Source organism: Peromyscus maniculatus, chromosome 1 (genome assembly GCF_049852395.1).
Source record: "Peromyscus maniculatus bairdii isolate BWxNUB_F1_BW_parent chromosome 1, HU_Pman_BW_mat_3.1, whole genome shotgun sequence".
In the NCBI taxonomy this organism is placed as follows: domain Eukaryota; kingdom Metazoa; phylum Chordata; class Mammalia; order Rodentia; family Cricetidae; genus Peromyscus; species Peromyscus maniculatus.
In genome coordinates, this window is record NC_134852.1 from 128,302,602 (window position 1) to 128,324,569 (window position 21,968).

The 21,968-nt window shown below is 38.9% G+C and overlaps 1 protein-coding gene across 5 annotated transcripts in view; it reads right to left on the bottom strand.

Moving 5' to 3' along the window:
* The window catches only part of Smg1 (SMG1 nonsense mediated mRNA decay associated PI3K related kinase), a 104,431-nt gene that overhangs the window by 68,533 nt on the left and 13,930 nt on the right, over window positions 1-21,968 (bottom strand). For 2 of the 5 annotated variants that reach the window (XM_042282361.2, XM_076550783.1), the window contains exons 2-7: window positions 10,802-10,859; window positions 6,982-7,145; window positions 5,720-5,875; window positions 4,675-4,811; window positions 3,126-3,184; window positions 1,873-2,086 (exon numbers count right to left, since the gene is read on the bottom strand). In XM_042282361.2, coding sequence (XP_042138295.1) covers window positions 1,873-2,086; window positions 3,126-3,184; window positions 4,675-4,811; window positions 5,720-5,875; window positions 6,982-7,145; window positions 10,802-10,815 — 744 coding nt within the window. In that variant the 5' untranslated portion in view covers window positions 10,816-10,859. Of the gene's footprint in view, window positions 1-1,872; window positions 2,087-3,125; window positions 3,185-4,674; window positions 4,812-5,719; window positions 5,876-6,981; window positions 7,146-10,801; window positions 10,860-16,475; window positions 16,597-21,968 lie in introns of all 5 variants that reach the window. The other 3 variants (XM_006985683.4, XM_042282374.2, XM_042282371.2) reach the window with 2 other exon arrangements.

A 21,968-nucleotide genomic window follows, 5' to 3' on the forward strand; every position in this document is an offset into this window, starting at 1 on the left:
CCTGGCGGTAGGGGCACACGCCTTTAATCCCAGCACTTGGGAGGCAGAGCCAGGAGGATCTCTGTGAGTACAAGGCCAGCTGGTCTACAGAGCGAGATCCAGGATAGGCACCAAAGCTACACAGAAGAACCCTATCTCGAAAAATCAAACACCAAACAGTAAGTCAGGCAGTGGTGATACATGCCTTTGTTCCCAGCACTTCAGAGACAAGAGGCAGGCAGATCTCAGTGAGTCTAAAAAAGGGAGTTCCAGGACAGCCAAGACTGTTACACAGAGAAACCCTGTCTCAAAAAATACAAACTAACAAACAAAAAAAAAAAAAAAAAATTGGGCTGGAGAGATGGCTCAGCACTAGTTGCTCTTCAAGAGATCCTGAGTTCAATTCCCAGCAACCACATGGTGGCTCACAACCATCTATAATGAGATCTGGTCCCATCTTCTAATGTGCAGGCATACATGCAGGCAGAACATAATAAATAATCTTTTTTTAGGAATTACAAGGCAGCTTTTAGATTTATTATGTATACAGTGTTCTGCCAGCATGTGTGCCTGCAAACCAGAAGAGGGTACTAGATCTCATTACAGATAGTTGTGAGACACCATGTGGTTGCTGGAAATTAACTCGGGACCTCTGGAAGGACAAGCAGTATTCTTAACCTCTGAGCCATCTCTCCAGCACATAAATAATCTTAAAAAAACAAACAAACAAAAAACTAGGAAAACTGCACATATTAAAAAAAAAATAGCTGCTAGCAAAAATGTGATAAAGCAGGGGCTAAAGGTACCTTAGCAGCAGCATTCTTAATATATACAAGAACTGGGATCTTTATCAAACTGGTGTATCCATTTGGAGTCTTTCAAACTATAGTTAGAAAATGCTTACACAAAAATTATGTGTAAGACCAGACCAATTTGCTGCTATGATGTTTATTTACAAGTAATTTTTAGAAACTTACCCAAAAGTTTCTATAGTCAAGGAAATATATATTCCATACATACATATTTTTTTAAATTATTCAAAAGGAAGCAGTTTGAGAGTTGTAAAAAAGCAAACAAAGCCAGGCACAGCGCACACACCTCTAATCCTGGCACTCAAAAGACAGAGGCAGGTAGATCTCAAGTTCCATGCAAGCAAGGACTACATAGTAAGACTCTGCCTCTCAAAAATACATGAACAAACAAAAAGACATCAGATATTCCAGGCACCAAATAACTTATTTTTTAAACATTCCCTCAACAAAAACATGACATAAATGCTCCTCAGATTAAACTGGAGAGTCAGATACAGCATATAGTCCTGGCACTCAGGGGGCTAAATCGGAAAGGTGAGACATTGGAGGATATAGTATGTGACACAAAATAAGACCCTATCTCAAAAAACCCTAACAAAACAAAACCCTAACTTGGGAGTAAGCTTTTCCGTATATCCAGACATTCAGAAGTGAAGAAGAACTAAACAGAAGCTGGAGTACAATTCATAAATTAGTGTTTACATTATTTAGAGTAATAATTTTAGACATTATCAAGCCTAAAACTTAGGCAAGTGAGGGGGGGGTGGGGAGAGATTTAGAAATTAGTTGTGATGGTTAGCTTTTGTCTCTCTCAAAAACTGTGAGGGCCCCTCCAGGCCAACTCTTTAAGTAAAGTTCCTACTTTAAATCTGCAAGTCACTCTAGTATTAAGCAACTTCAAAGAGAAATTTACATAAAAAAGACAAAAATGTCTAAAATTAAAATTCCTGTAAACTTAACTTTACTCAAAATAAAAATGTGTTTTGACTGCACAGTGCTGTGTCCAACAGCAGGCACGGAAGCCCATCCTCCACTTGGCCCTCCACCTCACTCCACCCCATTATGGGTCCATGGCTCTCACCTGCATCACCGAGGAAAAGGCTTTCTTCTCCCCAACAGTCTCCAGCGCTCTGTAGGTGGCGCACAGGTAGAGCAGCTTCACCTCATCTTTAGCAGATGAGCTAAATTTGCTAAAAATCCACTTGAAGATCTTCTCAGCCTCGTAGCTCAGAGAAGCACAGAGAAGTCCAAGACAGCAAGCTCCCTCCTGCCTCAACTCCTGAAGCAACTTGCTACTGTATTTGTTTTAATGTAAACCAAACAAAACACACACAAAAGGCATTAGTTTTCATGGACTGAAAATATGGCACTTCTTATAAAAGAATGTCTCCCATGTATTAAAGAATTCCTAAATGACTTTTCAAAGCTCAAACTAAATAAAAAGGTGGAATTTTACCCATTCTACATCTGTATCCTCTGTAGTATATAATGTTCAAAAGTCTCTTTATCAGACATTAGATTTCTTTACAAAATGATTTACTAAGAAACACTAAGAAGCTAAGAAGTGTTAAAATCCAGGCTTCAAGTAAGTTCCACTTCTGATTCACAGAAAGGCAGCAGGAAATCATTAGAAAATGCACTGCATTTCTAATAACATTCAACATACAACAATTGCAAAGCAGGAAATGTTTAGTAGCTAAACCACACAAACTTAAAAAGATAACAGCTAGAACTAAGTATAAAATTAAGAAATTGGGTAAAATAAAACCATTAGTGACCTGCTAATTCTAATACTGCAATCCTTTGGAATCACTGAACCTCTCTGAGAAGCCTAGAGATAATTAAAAGAATGAAGGTTGCCTTTTCCTCTGCTCTCTAAACATTTTTAAAACTCTTTCAAACAGTAACTTTAATACACTCTGGCATCAGCTCATGTCTTTCCTCAAGCCAATGCTTAGAAAAAAAGAGGATTCTCTTCCAAATAGATTCCATTTGTATTCAACAATAATTAGTGAATAAATAACAGGTTAAGAATGGTATGAAGGAGCCGGGCGGTGGTGGCGCACGCCTTTAATCCCAGCACTCGGGAGGCAGAGCCAGGCGGATCTCTGTGAGTTCGAGGCCAGCCTGGGCTACCAAGTGAGTTCCAGGAAAGGCGCAAAGCTACACAGAGAAACCCTGTCTCGAAAAACCAAAAAAAAAAAAAAAAAAAAAGAATGGTATGAAGGATTTAGTGATGTTTATAAATAAGGCCAAGAGTACAACGTGTATATTTCAGTAATTTCTACAATTACATTCAAAGTCACCTAAATATGACCATTATTAGTTACTTACCTTTCATTAAGCACATCATGCACAGCAGCCAAGATATTATCCAACTGTTTAACTAGTACCTTAAAAAAAGTATAAACAAATTCACAGAGACAGAAAGATTAGACATTATCTCAAAATTGAGAAGAAAGTAATACAGAGCAGAATCTCTGTTTTGTGTTATGGAAAATCCCTACAAATGGACAGCAGTATCAGGACATATAATATCACAAATGTAATAAATCAATACAATTAATGTAATTAATGAATATCATAAATATAATTGTTGAATGAATACTGTGAATGTAATCAACAAATACCACAAATGTAATTAATTTTAAAAAAGTATAAAAACTTCAGATTCCTACTTAAAAACAGCATTGTATACTTTATCATCCCATTCAGATATGATTATATAGCATCTCAGTTTCTTTGTTATTGCCAGTCTTTGATCACATGAGGATGGCATGTTTCCCTTCAAGCTATAAAATGAACTGATTCACAGGAATCAAGAGTTGAAATCATCAACAAGATACATTCAAGCTCATTTTAATTATAAAAAAAAAAAACTCTGAAGAGCATTTACATGGAATGATAAGGGGATTGAGAGGTAATAAAGGAATACAGTGACATATCAATGACAGAATCTAGGGGTGGCACCATGAGCTTAATTGGACATCTTTCTATTTGCTGCATATTCAAAATTTTCCATAATAAATTTTGAAGAGAGGAGCTTTGCTTTGTGCCTTGCTATATATAATTCTTACTAATTTTCTCCTGCATCAAGCTCTTAACATCAGGAAAATTAAGAGTAAAGAAATATGCCTTTAAAGATTGCCTTTTAAAGAGCTTTTCCATTTTTCTTTCCATTATTATTATTTTAAAGTGAGCGTGCATTGTGCTGTGTATGCATGTGTCTGTGCAAGTGTGAGCGAGCGAGCGAGCGTGTGTGTGTGTGTGTGTGTGTGTGTGTGTGTGTGTGTGTGTGTGTGCGTGCGTGCGTGCGTGCGCGCATGTATACTCATGCACAAGTGCTCTTGGAGGCCAGAGGTGTCCAATCATCTGGAACTAGAGTTACAGGCAATTGTGAGCTGCCCAACATGAGTGCTGGGAACCAAACTCAAGACCTCTGTAAGAGCAGGAGACACCCTTAACCTCAGAGCCATCTCTTCAGCCCCAGCTTTTCCATTTCTTTACCTCTGATCACTAAACCAGACTTATATTCATAACACATGTACCCTATACTTCCACTTTATGTATGTCAAAGAAGTTGTCTGTCAAAGAAAATGTCTATGGGCAGCAGGGATATCCACAAGCTAAATAATGTTTAAAAAAAAAATTTAAATGCACTCCATGAAAGAAGACACTAAAGTGACTCCAACAAGAACCATTTATAGATAAATGATACATTAGGGGCATTATCATTCCAGGCCACCCTAACATAGGTCAAGTACACAGCTAAGGAAACTTTTTTTCCTAGAAGCAAACCATTTCTTGCTGAAACCTCCCAACACAGAACCACAGTACTCTGAGAACACCAAGATCCTCAGCAACTCCAAGCACATTTACTCACCAATTTATTTTCTGGCTGCTGAATAAACTCCTTCAGCTGCTTTACAGTAGCCAGTCTTCGGTCTCTGTCATCTTCCCGGGTGATCCTCCGAAGAAGATTCGACAGTCGAGACTCATCCGAGTACGACATCGATCGCTCTGTGAAATAGAAACATTTCATGGCCCCCTAGTACACTCTAAGTATGAAGCATATAGTTCAGGCATTCTAGTTCAGTGTACTGATCTTTCTTCTGTTCAGCTCTCTTTGTATCTATAGGCGAATACCTGGTCATAGTTCCACAGACTTCAAAAAACTCTCGTCAAAGATAAAATAAATGAAAACCCCTCAGCAAACTGAGCATCTCACTGAGGAAGACCAGCTGAGAAAGGAAAAAAAGAAAGGCACAGAAACATTTTTTTTCAGTTCCATCCCAAGCTGTTTTCAAGATCTACCTAAAAAAAAGGTAGGGTAGAGCATGGTGGCAGGTACCTGCAGTCCCAGCTACTCTTAACAATTCTGAGTCCACAAGTTGTTTAGATTAACCAAGGAAGTCATCTCAAGAAAAACAAAATACAAAAACCAGGAAAGAAAATGGGAACAGGCAATGACTACAAGCCAGGGACGTTGTCTGTATAGGCAGAAAACGTCATGTTTCTATTTCTCATCGAAGAGAGGCCCCTACAGGAAACCGCTTGTTCACAGTATTATCATTTCTCTGGCACAAAGCTCAGGCAAACTGCAAGTACACAGTCAATTTGACAACAGCTAACTACCACTTGCAGCATGAACACCATGGCATCACTATGAAAGTAGCCCCAGAACCTTTCTTTTTCCTAGTTGCAAGCAGAACACAAACACACCAACAGTACTTAACACTTCTGATGTTCTAAATATGAAGACTATATTTTATTTTTAGTTTATATTTTGCCTATGTGTATACAAGCTAGAGGTTCACAGAAAAAGTGTCAAATGCTGCCACCTGCATGCTTTGCAACTCACAGATGCACTTATCTGTTCATGGCCATGAGAGATGAATGTGGTCAAGCCTAGTATATCTAAGTCTTACCCTGTGATTTCCTCATGTCTTTGGTGGCTAATGCACGACTGCCATGCTGAACACTGGTAAACTCAGGGCTGGTCACATTGTTAACCCTCAGCTCTTGCCCCAACGACTTCCGACCATAAGTATTTTCCCCAGATCCTCCATTGACACTGTAGCCACCTGAAAAAAGCAATGTACATTATCTCAACAAGGTCCTTGTTTCACTCTCAACTAACAGTTCAGGATTTCACCCATTTACAGCATTTGCTTCTCCCTGGGCTACCTGACTCCAAACCATTTTGATTCCTTCATTGGAAGGTAAGCAGAGAAATAAAAGTTAAATTCAGACAGATTTTATATTCTGCTAAAGCACATTCTGGATGAGTAAACAAGAGATAGTAGCCTGGGGACCCTCAGATGTTACAAGTAGACAATGCATTTAAACTATATGCCTTAAAAAACCTTCAAAGAGCCAAACTTAAAATTTTCAAAAATAAGCCGGGCGGTGGTGGCGCACGCCTTTAGTCCCAGCTCTCGGGAGGCAGAGCCAGGCAGATCTCTGTGAGTTTGAGGCCAGCCTGGGCTACCAAGTGAGTTCCAGGAAAGGCACAAAGCTACACAGAGAAACCCTGTCTCAAAAAACCAAAAAAAAATTTTTTTTTTTCAAAAATAATATTTTATCTGGTACATATTGCTGTGGGATAATGCTTTTGTATACTGGTTTAATAAAACACTAATTGGCCAGTAGCTAGGCAGGAAGTATAGGCGGCATAAGCAGACAAGGAGAATTATGGGAAGAGAAAGGCTGAGTCAGGAGACACCAGGCCACTGTCCAGGGAGCAGCATGTAATGGCACACAGGTAAAGCCACAGAATATGTGGCAACATATAGATTAACAGAAATGGGCTGAGTTTAAGTGCAAGAGCTAGTCAGTAGTAAGCCTGAGCTAATGGCTGAGCAGTTTTAATTAATATAAGCCTCTGTGTGTTTACTTGGATCTGAGTAGCTGTGGACCAAGTGGGACACAGGAAAACTTTCAGCTACAACCTATCTTTTCAATACATTAGAAAATGAATAGAAAAAGGAAGGAGGGAGGAAGGGAGAGAGGAAGAGAGAGTGACAGAGACAAACAGATACCTGACAGGGAGGGATAAGAAGAGAAGCTGCTCCAGCAATTGCATGCTCCAGCAGTAGAAATATAAGTAGAAATATAAATATAAATATAAATACACACACACACACACACACACACACACACACACACACACACACACACACACACATACCCTTTTCGTCATTCTGTATGTCAACATGGCCTCTGGTATCATCGTGCCTTTGCCGAGACACCACAGCTGAATTTGAAGGCTGCAGTCCATAAGAGGAAGAAACACCCCTATCTCTGGATGAGGAGTATTTTAAAGTATCTGGGTCAGCTGATGCACTATCAGTTCTGGGGAAAAAAGAGGAAAGGGGGTACAAGAAAAATTAGTATTAGAGTTTTAAGCAAACATTTTAATAGCCAAAGCTATACAGCATCTCTCCCCTTCTAACCTTTATGTTCAGCCACAACTCTATCAAGCACTCTACTGTCTAGTCTTTCAAATGGGAAGAAATTGCCAACAGATGAACTGCCTGCTGCTCATGTTCTCCTACATTTAGAGCCACCTGGACTACAGTGACCAACTCATGTTAATTTGCTCATTTAGTTATTTTACCTTTTCTTTTTGGAGTATGCGTGCACATATGTACAAATTAACAGGTCAAGATCAAGCTCTAGTGTCACTCCTCAGAAGCTGTTCACTTTGCTTTGCTGCAACCTGAAGGACATCAATCAATCAAGCTGATTGGATTGAATCTACCTATTTCTGTTTTCCCTCAGCTGGGATTACAAACACAGCTACAACACCTAGCTTTTTATATGAGTGCTGGGGGTTCAACTGAGGTCCTCATGCTTATGCAACAAGCATTTTATGGACTTGAGCCACCTCCTCAGCCCCAAGACTTTACTGTTTGGAAAGCTAAACAACTGGTCACTCTGGCCCAGGGATTCACTCCCATGATGTGATTCTAAAAAGTAATTCTTCCTACACTCTTCTTCCAGAAAAGCTTATCAGTCAGTCTTTCCAGTTATAAATTAAAAATACTGTCAGCATGTCAGAGACTTGAATTCCCAAATTCCTTGTAAAGTTAGTACCTCACGGCAATGTCTACTGAACTCTCAACTGAATCTTCAAATATCTGGCAAGAAAATATACACTGGTATTTGAAAAGCAAGTAGGCATTAAAAGGAAGATTATGTTTATGCTTGGCTATATTTTAGTGCCTTCACTGAAAAGAATACTATTAAACTTATTTAAAAAGCAAGGAATAAAGTTAAATATTACATTTAATTATTTATTGTGAATATATCTCTCAGTAGGTGTGTATATGTGTGTGTGTGAATATGTGTCCCCACAAGTACCACAGCAAATATATAAAAGTTAAAAATAACAATTTGTGGCAAATCAGTTCTCTCCTTTCACCATGTGGTTCCCAAGAACTGCACTGAGGTATCAGGCTTGGCAACAAGAGCACTTACACACCAGCCCAGCAAATAAAAAAGAAAAGGCAATGTCTCAGAATTCCAGTCATGTTGAATCTGAAGGCTGGGGCCAGTAATGTAAATACTGTCAGAATAATACCCGACACTTAGATATTAACAGATAAGTGGTGAAGCCCAAGATAAAACCAGCATCTTTATCCACTACCAGCTCCTATTAGCTCTATGCCTCAATTTCCTCAGTGAAATTTAAAAAAAAAAAAAAAGGCAAGCTACAATATTTTTATGAGTCTTATTCTTCCAGGTATCAATCATAAACTGTTAAAAAGGAAGAAAATCAAATATTCTATTCTAGCATAGCAGAAATACAAATAACTGTTTTCTTGATTTTCCCCTGAGAAAAAGAAATTCATTTAAAAAAATTGTAGTAGTAATAGCAGTAATTTCTCTATTCAATACAAATGTCTTCTGAGCTAGACTTGGTGATAAAGGCCTTCAATCTCAGCTACTCAAAGGCTGATAAAGCAAGATCACAAGTTAAACACCAACCCTAGCAATTTAGTGACACTCTGCCTCATAACAATCTGATGGAGAAAGGGCAGTTTAGAGCTCCTTGCCTACTACAAACAAGGGGAGGTTCTAGGTTTAGTACTCAGTACCACAGAACAAACAAATGATACCTTAACTCATGATCACTTCAGAGAAGCTTAGGGCACTGACAAAATACACGAATGAGCATGTGCTCTCTCGTATACGAGAAAAGGCAGCAGAATTTTGCACACACACTCCTTTTCTACTTTATAATCCAGTTCTTGTCCTCACCAACTGGACACACCTTGATCTCTACTTTCTGCAATTCCTAATGATACAGAATGCAGAACAGGTCCAATTAAACTTGAACCCCTAACCATAAAGTCTGCTGAGTCAATGCCATAACCTAGCAACCTGAAACTACTAAGGGTGGACTATCTTCTTCAAGTACGTAGAGTTTGTGCCCTTACAGACAAAGCCAATTCTTCTAATGCAAAGAAATATAATCCATGAAATCCCCCCAGGAGGGGGGAGGGGAATGTATGCAGATACTTTTTAAGTACACTAAGTCAGTAGTCAGTAAGCACTAATGCTCAATGGAGCAAAAAAAATTATTAAACAAATGAAAAAATAATCCTTCATATCTCCAAGAATAGTACTATTAAATGTGTACCCATAATCAACTAATGCATTATTACTTTTCCAAAAAATACTGAAGGAAAAGAGAGCTTATGGGCTTCCCGGCCAAGTTGGGGAGGAAGGGGGTGGGAGTGGGAGAGGGGAGTTTTCACCTAATTAAACCTGGAAAAAAATAACTAGTAGATGCACAAATCAGATAAGCACATGGCTAATTCTAATATGCAAAACTTATCTACCAATATTTACATGTGCTGGCATTTCCTATTCTCATTATGCTCACTCCCATGTTGCCCAAACTATCCTAACTGTAGCGCTTTCTGGTGAAAAAGCAGTAACATGAGACTGCAGATCATGCAGTTAAGAGCATTGGGCTAAGACTTCAGCCCCAGTGTGGTAAAGGCCTTTGGTGTCCAGGCCTTTGTTTTCTCTTATATAAAATGCAGATTAATACCTATCAAACATACAAGGCTTTTGTGAGGCTCACATAAGATATAGAATTCTTAACAAATACATAGTTTGCAAGGCACATTAGGAGTTACTGTGGTCGTAATTCAAAATAAACTCAAGTTTTCCAAGCTAAAAGCATATTTTATGAGCATGTAAATGCAATCAAAAGTTTTTACACTAACTATAAAGCAGCTTATGTTCTTCAATGAAGAAATTAAGTAGTTTATTGCTACCAACAAATTTCTAACTTAACTAGGTTCATCTGATTTTACATTATGCTTACAAAACCAAGAATGATTTCCTAATTCATTAGAAATTCCCAAGAGTTATGAACACTGAAATTTTTTCATCACAAAATTAGTTTTGAAAAAAATATAACAATAACACTTCACTAGGCCAGAACCACTGCATTAGAACTGTCCCAAATGTCTTCCGAGTCAAGCACTTGTAATGCTAACTCATATTTCCAGTCAGCATTGAGTACATGTACTTAGAAGCAAAATGCGTAAAATAGCTGAACATTTATATCAAACATCTAGACTGCTTATGTCTTGGAAACTATCTGTGTTAGGCTGTTAGCACCAAGACAAGCCCACCCCAGTCTAAAAAACAAACTGTTAAGAACAGAAATAAGCACTTAAGATGAAGCAAAGCACAAAACAAAAAATACAAATTTCAACTCCAGGAGACAGGAATCAGTGTTACGCAAGCTAGTTAGAAGGGCTGAAAAAGCTATCTACCAGAATTAGTGTTTCAATTTAGTGGAAAAAGAAAATATATCTGTTAAACTAAGAATCCTAGCAAGGATCCAAAAATACTTCCACAGTCCCTTTAATACTCTACAAATGTGGAGAGGAAAAAAAGAAATGCATAAATTTCCCCAAAATGATCCAGCTGAAGTTAAGCCTGATGTACATGCCACATGAGAGGTAAGTTTCTAAAGCTCATACCTCAAAAATCGCATACTGTGTAATATGGAGCCCTTGTGGTGTTTTGCATCAAGTCAATCTGTAAGACAGCAGTTACAGTATTAGTGAAGACAGCGGGTTAAAACATTTGTTCAAACATGAAGCAAATCTCACTCATGGGTTAGGTGCATTTTCTTTCACTACGGCCACTGTAAGTTCAAATACTGAAGCAAAAATCCCAATGGAAAGCCACTCTGCCTTGGAAGACAAGTATTCTTTAAGTGGCAATAAAAAAATGTGAGTACATAAGAGAATTTAAATGTTAACTGTAACATACAGATCCCATGTGAATACAGTTATCACTCATTTTGTATTTACCTATATTCAAAATCCAGAAAATGTAATAAATCTAAGAGGTATTCACTTCAGGTGACTCCAATCTTCAGCCCTCACACATCTGCCACTGGTTAAAGGACAGTATCTCCTGGATAGTCTTATGGTCTGGCTTCTATAAGCATTACATAGAACAACTCCCCTTCCCCTAAAGAGCCACCTCTAGGAAGTGTGAAGTCTGGAAAATTCCCTATGAAGAAGCATTTCCATAAAGGACCCTAAAATGACTTGATGCAAACAACACACCTAGTGGTGCCGCTGGAAAAAGCATTATCACTTTAAATTGTTTTTAACCTGGGCTGAAGAGATTTCATCCCCATGGTTGTAATGGGCATAAACCAAGAAATGAGATTTGCCCTTAAGGCATTGAGGCAGAAATATATAGTCTTTGCAACGATGGTACTCAAAAAGCATCTGCAAAAAGGAGATGCTGGAGCTCACATTGCTTAAAAATGATGTACATTTTAAGCTTAAATCCAGTACTATTCCCATAATGTTTCTGTTTTACAGTTTCTTTCTATTGCTGTGATCAAAAGCAACCTGTGGAAGAAAGGGGTTTATTTCAGCTTACATACTCCATCATTGAGAGAAGTCAGGATAAGAACCAAAGGCAAGAAGAACCTGGAGGCAGAACTGAAGCAGAAACCATAGCTGCTTCCCATGGCTTGCTCAGCCTACTTGCTTATTTATATAACTCAGGACCACCTGCCCAGAGGTGGCACTGTCCACAGTGAGCTGGGTCCTTAAAGAAAAGGCCCCCTCAGGCTTGCTCTCAGGCCATCTGATGCTGGCATTTTCTCAGCTGAGGTTCTCTCTTCCCAAATGACTCTAGCTAGTGTCTGTCAAGTTGACCAAATGCTAATAACCAGGACAGTCTCTTACTCACCTGGATTCAAACATGATTTCATGAAGAAGAAAGGACAAAAAGCCTGAGGCTTCAAGACCATTACTTTCACATTAGAAATAATGGTCCTAAGAGGAAGTCCAGGGATGAAAGAGTCATTTGGGAGGCTCAGACACTTTTCCTTTTATTTTATTTTTATTCTATTTGTATGAGCATTTAGCCAGCATGTATGCATGCACTCTCCATGCATACCTGGTGCCTGCAGAAGGCAGAAGAGGATGTAAGATCCCCTGGAAATGGGGTTACACAGACAGTTGTGAGCCGCCATGCAAGTGCTGGAAATTTCCTCTGCAAGAATAACCAGTGCTCTTCATTGCTTAGCCATCTCTCTAGGCCCTCAGAGATTTATTTGTACAAAACTCTTCAAGAAAAAAATTTGTGTGCAAGTAAAACAGAATGTCATCATTTTATTTCAAAATTATAAATGAATTTGCATCAATTTTGCAATATTAAAAATGTAGATAATACAATTTTTGGGTAAATGTTCCTTAGCTATTTAAGGACTGACTATAATGCCAAATTTTGTTTATTTATAAGTTCTGTTTCTGATTTTTATTGTAACTCAAACTCTAATAAAACTGTTGACTGATGAAAAACAAAAATAAATGTGAAACTACAAAAATTTTTACCTTACCCAAAAGAAGCTGTGGCTTTTAGCTATGGATTCCAGACAGTAATTTCTAAAATCCTAGAACGCCATGCCTAGGAAGGCTCTTTTTGTTCACCAGGGGACTCTGTGGAACAGTGTCACATGGTAGAACCTTTGAATTACATAAATCAAACTCCGAAGGGCTGGAAACTAAGATAGCTATGCGGGCAATTAACTACAGAGACTCAATAAAAAACTCTCACAAAGCATCCTGGTTGGGTACTGTTAAACATAGATACCAACAGGAAGCCATACTATCTGTGATCCTCCAAGAAAAGGATAACTGCAAGCTCCATACCTGGAACCTTCCTGGACTCTGTCCTCCGTGTCCTTTGCTATTGTTAATATGAACACTTCGGTGGCAATAAACTATAAGTCTGATATAAGGACTTCATTTGCAATTAGCATTAGAAGCAAGGGTGGTACTATATTCCTTCTACCTGTACTACATTTAAAAAAAATTTTTTTTTAAAAATCACTGAATATACTCTTACCCAAAAATTTACATAACACTTCTAAAAATTTTTCATATTTAATAAAACAGAATGTTATCATTTCATTTCAAAATTATAAATGAATTTGCATCAATTTTGCAATGTTAAAAATGTAGTTAATACAGTTTGTTGGTAAAGTATCATTTTAATAGCATCTTTCACCAAATGTAGTGTGACTTCCAAGGAACTTCAAATGTCGAATTTGTTGACCTCTAATCCTATTAAACAGAAGGTGCAAACAAAGGCAATCACTTAGAGGAAATTATTTTAGGTTGCAACCTTTGCTTCCTGAATACCTGTCTTCAGAGAAAAGCCTAGTGAACTCCCTCCAACTGGTTCACACTCCTTTGAGCTACTGTAATCTATAACAAGACCTTTAACACTATTCAGGTTTACAGACTGTACATTCACTCTATGAGCTAACACTGTGAGTTCCTACTAAAAGCAGCAAACCTAATTGAAGGTTCAAATCTGAAATGTCTCCATACAATCATGCTTTGTCCCCAGCTGGTAGCCCTAATTTGGGAGATTATAGAGCCTTTAGAACAATGGTTCTCAACGTGTGGGTCGTGACCTCTTTGGTGGGGGGGGGGGGTGTCGAACAACCTTTTCACAGGGGTTATCTAAGACCATTGGAAAACACAGATATTTACATCCTGGGTCATAACAGTAGCAAAATTGCAGTTATGAAGTAGTAATGAAATGATTTTATGGTTGGGGGTCACCACAACATTTAGAACTCTATTAAAGGGTCTCAGCATTTGGGAGTTTGAAAGTCACTGCTTCAGAAGATAGGACCTCACTAGAGGAAATGGTCACTGAAGGCAGGTCCTTGGGAATATATTATCCCTGGCTCCTTCCCACCACACTCCCTACTTTGTCCATCATGCCTATCCTGCCTGCTATGATGGACTGAAGACATCCTGCTATGATGGACTGAAACCATGGGCCAAACAAAATAAATCCTTCTTCCCTTGGGCTGCTTTTGTCAAGTATTTTATCACAGCAACAAGTAAAGGAACATCTACCATCTCATTTCATCTTATTAATCACCACAATCTTATTAATTACATTATATGGGCGGGGTTAACTGAGGTTCCCTAAGTGACCTAAAGTGCTCAGCTTTACTAATAACTACAAACAAAAACCTTCTTACACTAGACACAGGGGCACACATCTGCAATCCAGCTACTTGGGAGACAGAAGCACAAAACTAGCCTGAACTCAGAAGCTACAGACAGCCAGAGCAATATAGTAAATAAACCTTAACAAAAACAAACAACAAAAAAACCTCAATGTTCTTAACATCTCAAACACAACTGACTCATTTGTTATTGGTATCCTCATAGAATAAGGACCTTATCCCTTCAGGTGTTTTCTAACCAAAGGCACTATTGATGTCAGGCTATATATCTCATCTCCAATACTCATCCCCCCCATCTCTTCTGCACAATTCACAAAAATAATTATAAGGCACAAAACTAATGTCATTTCTGCTGGGCAGTGGTGGTGCACATCTTTAATCCCAGCACTTGGGAGGCAAAGGCATCTTTGAAAGAGGCCCAGATCACTGTGAGTTCGAGGCCAGCCTGGTCTACAGAGTGAGTACCAGGGTGGCCAGGGCTGTTACACAGAGAAACCCTGTGTCACACACACACACACACACACACACACACACACACACAAAAAAAAAAAAAAAAAAAACCACCGAAAAAACAACACTAATGTCACTCCCTCAGTCCTTAACTTTTCGGTGTCTAGACAGAATTTAGTTACTGCCTGAACAGCTTTGGCCTTAACCCTTGCTCCCTCAGCCTTTCTTTATCTTCCCAAGCCTCGCTCAACTTTCCTTTGCCAAATTTCAGATTCTCAAGTCTCATTAGGAATTACCACTATTCGTGTACTTCTGAAGGCCTAATGCTTTTTCATTCAGCTCTTACTGACTGTACTCTACAAAGAGACCATAAACACCAGAAAGGCAGAGGCCTTTTAGGTGCCACATTGCCTGGATAGCATATAAAAGTACTTGTTGACTGAATTATGTCACTGGGGCTTTTTATTCAACTTTGTAATTTATCTGCAATTCAAACTTCCTCCCCAAATCCTTCCAGTAAAATCAACAATATTTCTGGGCTGAGGGTACAACTCAGTAATAAAGCACTTTGCACAGAATGCATAAGAACCTGGGTTCAGTCCTCAACTGCCAAACAAAATGGGAAAGAAAGAATATCAACATTTTCTTGGACCATTTACTATAAAATGCACTGAGAGCTAAAGATTACAAAAGAGGGCTGGGAAGATGACTCAGTCAGTGTATACAAGCACTTGCAGTCCAGCCTGATGATATGGGTTCAATCCTTGACCCCAGAAAAGCATGGTGCATAGAAAAAACCAATTCGTACATATTGTCTTCTGACCTCCACTGGCAAACCACAAGAGCACTCAAGCACTCATATACATCTTTAAAAAGATTACAAAAGTAGATAGTTCCAACTCTCCTAAGAACCTATAATTTAGATAGGCATGGTGGCACATGCCTTTAGTTCCAGCACTCAGGAGGTGTCTTAATTTCCAGGCCAGCCAAAGCTATATAGACAGACCCTGTCTCAAAAAATAAATTAATTAAAATCTAATAAACAGATATTTAAATTGTTTGCATAATCTGAATGTTGTGGTTTAAATAAGAAAGGCCCCCATAGGCTCATATTTGAGTCACCAGCAGTAGAACTGTTGAAAGGATTAGAAGGATTAGGAAGTGTGGCCTAATAGGAATGGGTGTGAGCTTTTTGGAAGAACTGCATCATTGGGTGTGGCCTATGAGGTTTCAAAAGCCCACACAAACTTCAGTTTCTTTCTCTGCCTTTGGATCAAGATATAGCTCTCAACTACTTTTCTAGAACTATACCTGCCTGCAAGCCACCATGTTCCTCACCTTGATGATAATGGACTACAGCTTTAAAAATGGTAATCAAGCCTTCCATTAAATACCTTATCTTATAAGACAGCCTTGGTCACATCAATAGAACAGTAACTAAGACAGGGTATAAAAGCGCTCTGTAGCTGGAGAGTGGTGGTGCATACCTTTAATCTGGCACTTGGGAGGTGGAGGCAGGTGGATCTCTGTGAATTTGGTCTACAAAGTGAGTTCCAGGACAGCCAGGACTGTTACACAGAGAAACCTGTCTCGAAACCACTCCCTCCCCCCCACAAAAAGTGCTCTGTAATTTCAGAAGAAATCCCACCATTAGCTCCTTCTTCAAAGTCTCACACACTCACTCAAGTAGTTAGTTAAAGGCTGGTTTCAGTTGTTCACTTGTTTGAGATGTTACCACTGATGGCAGGAGGCACTATCTTACACCACACATTCTTCCAGAAAGGAGAACAAATGCAGTTGTTGCTGTGTGGAAAAAAGAGGGCAGAAGAAAAGAATGGGAGGAGTTTAGAAGATGGTAGTAACTGAAAAATCTAACAAGACTGTTTAAGTTTTGTCTTTTAAAGATCTAACTACACTAGGTATGGAACATTTGCTCAGGAGGCTGTGGTAGGAGAACCAGGAAGATCATAAGATCCAGGCAGCCCAGGCTACACAGCAAACCTGACTCAAGAGCAAGAAATAAGAAATAAAAGAGGGAGAGAAGGGAGAGACAGAGACAAAAGGCCACTGAGCCCATGAAAACAACATTCAATATCACTAATAATTAGGAAAAGCACATCAAAACCATAAGGAAAATTTATAATAACTCTAATAATCAGAACTTACAATCTGAAAATAAAAACAATAGGGTTTTATGAGGATGTGGAGGAATTAGAGCCCTTTCTGTATTACTCTGAAATGAAAACACTACAGCCACTTCAGTAATCAGTTTGACCATCCTTCAAAAGCTAGCAAATTATGTAGCCCAGCAAATCTCTCCTAAGGTATATGCCCAAAATTGAAAATACACGTTGCAATGAAAGCATACACAAAGTCATATTAGTCAAGAGGTGGAAGTCTACATGTCTACTAGTGGAAGAGGGACTAGAAATGCAGGGCATCTGCACAACAGAATATGACGCAGTAGGAAGAAGGAATGAAGCACTGACACATTTAACACCTTGGATGAAAGTGAAAAACATCAGACTAAGTGACATAAGCTAGACACAAAAGGAAACATACTACACAATTCTATTTGTATGACTTAGACAGATTCACATGGCAGGAGTGTGGTTCCCAGAGAAAGGATGAAAGTGAAAATGTGCAGTGACCGATTAAGAGACATAGGACTTTCCTTGAGAAAATGGAGAATTCCAAAACTAAACAGAAATAAATGCTCAATGACTGCATCTTATCTTTGATGCCAATGAATGGTACATGTTATGTGCATTTTACCACCCCTTCAAAACCAACCACATCCTTGTTTGTGACATTCTAAACCATGAAGAGGCATTGGCTAGGTTCAGAAACTGACTACAAAAGAACACAGGGGCTTCTGCGAGGAATGACTATAGCCTGGTTGTGGTAGTGGTTACACTACTACATTCATTTGTCAAAACTGAAAGAACTACACAGCATCATTTCCATAAAGGCCACTTCAATATTTTCCCCCAATATCTGCCCTTAGAATATCTCAATGGTAGAGCACTCTCTTGACATACATAGAGGCCCTGGGTTCAACACCTTTCTTTCTTACGCTAAGGGCATCAAAGTAGAAGGCAGGATTTGTTTGTCAATAATTCAATATATCATGCCTTATACTGCCCACCATGTTTAGCCATTTTACACCCAAAAAAAAAAAAAAACCAGTGCTATGGCACTGTCTTAATGTCACTACATTTCAACGAACCAAGTTGCTGGCCTGGGAAGTAGTCCATAGGAAGAACTGGAACTAAAAGCTCCATCTGGCCAAGGCACCCAGTGAAACTTGGACCAGGAACAGACAGCTGTCAGTGACATCAACAATTCTTGCCATTGTCAATGTCTGAGAAATTTCTGAGTAGTCCACAGGGCACCTTATTTAAAATAAATTATTATTATTATTATTATTATTATTATTATTATTATTATAATTACATAGTAAGTTTGTAATAGTCTATTGCCTATTTTGATAACTGAAAATTCTCACTAAATTTTCATTAACAAACCACTGAAAGATAATGCAAAATTACAAGTTTAAACAGTGCTAAAGCAGGGTTGGGGATTTAGCTCAGTGGTAGAGCACTTGCCTAGCAAGCGCAAGGTCCTGGGTTCGGTCCTCAGCTCTGGGAAAAAAAAAAAAAAAAAAAAAAAAAAAAACAGTGCTAAAGCAGCACCAAACTGGTTGGGTTAAACGGCAAGTTTAAGGACAGCCTGAATTACACAGTGAGTTTCTGTCTTAAACCGAAAAAATAAATACTATATAAAAGATGTTAATTTTTTACAAGTGAGACTGAACCAAAAAAAAAAAATGTGGTGCTGAAAAATCATTTGCACATTAAGACAGATAAATGTGTTATTTGGACATGTCACTTTAGGATAAGATAGAGCATGTTCAGGACAGCGCAGCTGCAGAACTGGATATGTGCACTTTAAAGAGAGAGAGAGAGAGAGAGAGAGAGAGAGAGAGAGAGAGAGAGAGAGAGACAGAGAGAGACAGAGAGACAGAGAGACACAGAGAGAGAGAGAGAGACAGAACACTCTTGGGCTAGTGAGATGGCTTGTCTGTTAAGAGCACTGGCTGTTCTTCCAGAGGACCCAAATTTGATTCCCAGAACCCACAGAGCAGCTCAAAACTACCCATAACTCTAGTACCAGGGAATCTGACACTTTCTTCTGCTCTCCTCCGGCACCAGGCATGCACATGGTGCACACAAACATACAAGCAAAACACTATACACATAAAATAAATAATCCTAAAATAGAAGGAGTGTTACTATGTATACAGTGTTCTACCTGTATGCATGCCTGCACGCCAGAAGAGGGCACCAGATCTCATTATAGATGGCTGTGAGCCACCATGTGGTTGCTGAGAATTGAATTTAGGACCTCTGGAAGATCAGCCAGTGCTCTTAACCTCTGAGCCATCTCTCCAACCCCAAGAGAACTTTTTTTTTTGGTTTATTAAGACAGTGTTTGTGAAGCTTTGAAGCCTGTCCTGGAACTCACTCTGTAGATGAGGCTGGCCATGAACTCACAGAGATCCATCTGCCTTTGCCTCCCAAGTGCTGGGATTAAAGGCGTGTGCCACCAACACCAGGCAAGAACTCTTTTTATTAAGAACTCAAAGCAGTATGACCATGGGAGAGCCCAAGTCAAGGGCACCTATCCTTCTAAGCAACTACCTGATATAGCTTAATTTGTAACATGTTTAAATGTTAAGACAAACAAGAAAAGGCAGTAAGTCTAGAATCCACAGCCGTGGTTCTCTATAGAGGAAGACTGCCAGAAACATCTAGAGGCAGTTTTCAGTTTATGCATAAAAATACACTTTGATTTTCTTTCTAATTTTGCCAATAAAAATCATACAATGACAGTAAGTGAATTTTTAAACAGACGGATTCAACATCTCTAGTAACACCCACAGGGCACATCTCCTTAAACATTCTAGGGTAGCAAACAGGTTTCCAACCACTGTTTAAAAAACAAGTAACAGGGGCTAGTAAGATAGCTCAGCAGTTAAGAGCACTGGCTGTTCTTCCAGAGAACCAAGCTTCAATTTCCAGTACCCCCCCCCCATAATAGCTCATACCATTTGTAACTTCAGTTCCAAGGAACCCAATGCCGCCTTCTGGCTTCTGAGGGCACTGCATGAATGTGGTATACAGACACACATGCAAGCAAAATACCCATACACATAAAATAATTTCTAAAAAAAATAACAAACAAACAAACAACAAAACAAAAACAGATCCTCAGCTCCCCCCCCCCAAAAAAAAGGAAGGGAAAAAAAAACCCTGATTAACTAAGTTCAATGCCCCTCTCAGGAAACACTCGGTAAAGGAAAAGCCACAGCTCCCACTGATCCTCAAATACTTGCTGTAGTGCACACACAAACAAAACAAACACTTTTAAAACTCTTTTTTAATTAAAAAAAACTCATAAATCTCAGAAGGCATAATGTCATAAATCAACTGTAAAGGGAAGATAAAATAATCACACTATTCTACCACAGAATATTCATTTACTGAAGAGAGTTTGCACAGAACATACTAAAACACAGGAAGCAGCAGAAGAGGCGGGGATGGGGCCTCAGCTGTACTCAGCAGGCGCCAGAAATACTGACATAACATTTAGCTTAAACTTAAGGAAGCTAGAAAACAAATTAAAACCACCTAGCAAGTTATTTCAAACACACAAAGTCTACAATTTTTCTTATATTTTATACTGAACACATTTAATCATATACTTTAAAATAAGTAACTTTTATAATTCTCTTTACAAGAGAAAAAAACAGTATTTCTAGATGACACTCCTTAGAAGCATCATTTGCTAATTTAAATAAATTTATACAACTGAAAATCCTAGCAAAATCTGCCTAATGGTGCACACACATCCTTACATTGATAGGCTACCTCAATCAATCTTGCTTTATTTAGATGACTCAAGAAGCCTGTCAGTGGTGGCACACACCTTTAATCAAGGCACTCAGGAGGCAGAGGCAGAGGGATCTCTGTGAGTTTGAAGCCAGTCTGGTCTACAACAGAGCAAGTTCTAGGACAACCAAGGCTACAGAGAAACCCTGTCTCAAAAAACCAAACAGAGGAAAAGGAAGATGACAACAAAGAAGGCACAAAGGACGTAGAGCTGTACCACCTTAGAATACAACTTTCCCAGGACTCTGGCTCCTCCTACTTCCTTACTAAAACTTAGTGTAGTAAAGATTCAACAATGTTCTCAAAAGAATTAGTTTCTATCTGTATGATCAAAGTTAAGCAAAGGACACAACACTACCTATAAACCTTACCCAGTATCAATTTAATCCATGTCCCTGCTCTCCAATGTATTCAAAGTTACAAAAATTACATTATTTTCCCTGGCTTATATTTTCAACTAGTGGCCAGTTCTTTGTTTTGTTTACTGTTGTTTCTGGGACAAGGTCTCACTTTGTAGCCCTTGGTTGGCCTGAACTCCCTATGTAGAACAGGATAGCCTTGAAATCATAGAGATCTGACCTCCTCTGTGTCCTGAATATTTAGACTAAAAGCATCTGCCACCATGGCCAGCACTTGTTTTCAAGTTCTTCAAGAGTGAATGGTGCCAAGCAGTGGTGGCACACGCCACTCGGGAGGCAGAGCCAAGCAGGTCTCTGTGAGTTCAAGGCCAGCCTGGTCTATAGAGCAAGATACAGGACAGGTATCAAAACTACAGAGAAACCCTGTCTGGAATGGTAAGACATGAAGGGGAAAGTTAGCAGATCCACTGGCTTCTAGCTTCAAGGACACAGACTAGGGAACATAGGAGAACCAATACACTACAGTGCAACCAATCCAACCCCACCATATTTTATAATTATGTAAGCAATACTATGAATGGCACATGCCATACTTAGAAGAAATTTAAGACTTGATGTCATACATCCTTTAAAAGATAATGCAAATTTACCAAAATTATTTTATACATAAAGAAAAATTTGTATGCATGCTCCTGAGCATGTGCATGTATGTGTGTGTATATGCACCCATGTGCGAGAGAGTTTGTGTGTGTGTAACACTCTTCTAAAACATTTAGAGGAAAAGATAACAATGGGATGTTCTTTAAAATTCCAAATTTGGGGCTAGGATGAGGGTAGCTCAATGGTGGAGGACCTGCCTAGC